At 39.3% G+C, this 1865-nt stretch overlaps 1 protein-coding gene across 1 annotated transcript; it reads right to left on the bottom strand.

The window, feature by feature from the left end:
• Nucleotides 1–325: 325 nt before the first annotated feature.
• Nucleotides 326–783, bottom strand: LOC120609714 (anaphase-promoting complex subunit 10-like). Its single transcript, XM_039872442.1, is given in 1 exon segment — nt 326–783. A coding segment is annotated over 1 exon segment (408 nt). The 3' UTR covers nt 326–375.
• Nucleotides 784–1865: the final 1082 nt, after the last annotated feature.

Raw genomic sequence — 1865 nt, 5'->3', positions numbered from 1 at the left:
ATTGGCTTCAAATTCATTTTTAGTAATACAAAATATATGTAAGCTTTATTTTATTTTAAAGAAAATAAAGATAATATGACTCAATTTTATTAAATCTACAATAAGATACTTTTCAATGAATACAAAAATTGTAAATTAGCTGATGCTTTTCCAATATAGATACCAGATACATTTACTGACAAGAGAAAACAAAGATATGTTTAATGATTTTTGTTCTGTTTTCAAGTCACCTTATTGAATGATACATCATGAAATCAATAATTGTACATCTAAGAAATTTACCAATGGAGCTCTCTTCCACTGGTGTATATATTTTAATTTGTCTCATGTGGATGTCTCTTCCATTTTGGAGATTGGCTAGAACAGCAATCTGTATCATGAATGTACGAGTTGCTTCTTATGATTATCAGTTAAGGGAACGTGAATCCAGCCACTTGGTTCTACCAATTCAAGTTGCCGAATTTCTTGAAGGTCGTGGAAATTATTTCCTACTCTGACTGAGATCTTGCTTGGAGTATAGCTTTCATCAGATTTGTAGTTTGCATAAATACACAATGTCTTCACCGTCGTTTTTCTTCTGAATTGGATATTCGCTAAATGAGGTTGGGAGCCATCTGATTACCAGTAAGTTTCTAGATTGTCATCTCATAATTGATTTACTCCAAACCCTGGTTTGCAAGATGAGAGTGACCAAACAGCTTGTGACCCAATTTCCTGTGCTGTTCCTGTCCTTTCCAACTGATTAGAGTCAGCACTAGGAGGTGTCTTGTTTGGTGTGGTCATTTAAAAAATATTAGCTTGCTGACCCGGCTTGCTGCAGCTCAGGGTTTTAGGATTCCCTGCAGCTCCACACCATTCCCACTTAGCTTCTCAGGATAGCCTGGCTTCCCCAACGACAGTGAATTGGCGTCCCAGACCTGTATTTGAATGTCACTTCTCCCACTTACTATCTTTACGTCCTTGAGAATGTCAGTAAAACTCTCTGAGCACCTTTTCATTTCTGCAAAATGCAGATAATAAGATGTGCTAATGAGTTCGTTGTGAGGATTAAACTGAATTAATTTCCATATGCAAAAGAACACAGACTAGTTCCTGAGCAAATGTTAGTTTTCTTCTCTAATTTATTGAATGCAAGTACAGGTAGCAAACTAGACTAGACACTCTTTGGGCCCTTTTGTTAAGGAACTTAAAATTTAATTGTGGAGTCATTTAGACATATATAAGAAATGTATTTGCATATCAATTTACACTTTCAAAAACTGACCTAGGAGTTTGCAAAATTTTATTACCATTTGAAATTAATCTTGTAACTTTATCCTGGTGCTTACTCATAGTTTAATCTTAGGCAGCTCCTCTTATCACCATCTTCTGCCTTGAGCACTTAGCCCCCTTGACATCAAAGTTTTTCTATTGGGAAAACTGTGCTCCTCCCTGCTAGCACTTTATTAGTAGTCATTACTGTAGTTGCATCGTGTGCAAGCAGACCTGGACAGGAATCTTTGTGTCTCAGGCTGTCGTTCTCTCCTTGCCCCTGCTTGCTTACGTATCTCCGTTGTCCAGCACAGATCAGTTTCATTCCCTAGTAGCTGGCCAAACACCAAGTCAGTCAAGGGAAATCCCCTGCCTCCCTTCATTCAGGAGTAGAAAATCATGGATAAAAGAAGAGAAGCATCCAGGGGACCCTGGATCAGTCAGCCCCTATAAGTGGGGGTTGGGGAGGGAACCACATAAAAGCACAAGGGGAGCAGCCTCAGTGACGTCACCATAGAAGGGCAGGCACAAGTGGGTGCAGGACCCAGAGAACATCGCGCTCTCCTTAGGCAGTGCAATGACAAGGAGACTATAAAGGTGGCCTGATTTGTGCT

This window comes from Pteropus medius, unplaced genomic scaffold (genome assembly GCF_902729225.1).
Source record: "Pteropus medius unplaced genomic scaffold, Ma_sr-lr_union100, whole genome shotgun sequence".
NCBI classification, from domain to species: Eukaryota; Metazoa; Chordata; class Mammalia; order Chiroptera; family Pteropodidae; genus Pteropus; species Pteropus medius.
Note: the sequence above shows the minus strand (reverse complement) of the source record. Positions and strands in the feature narration are given on the sequence as shown.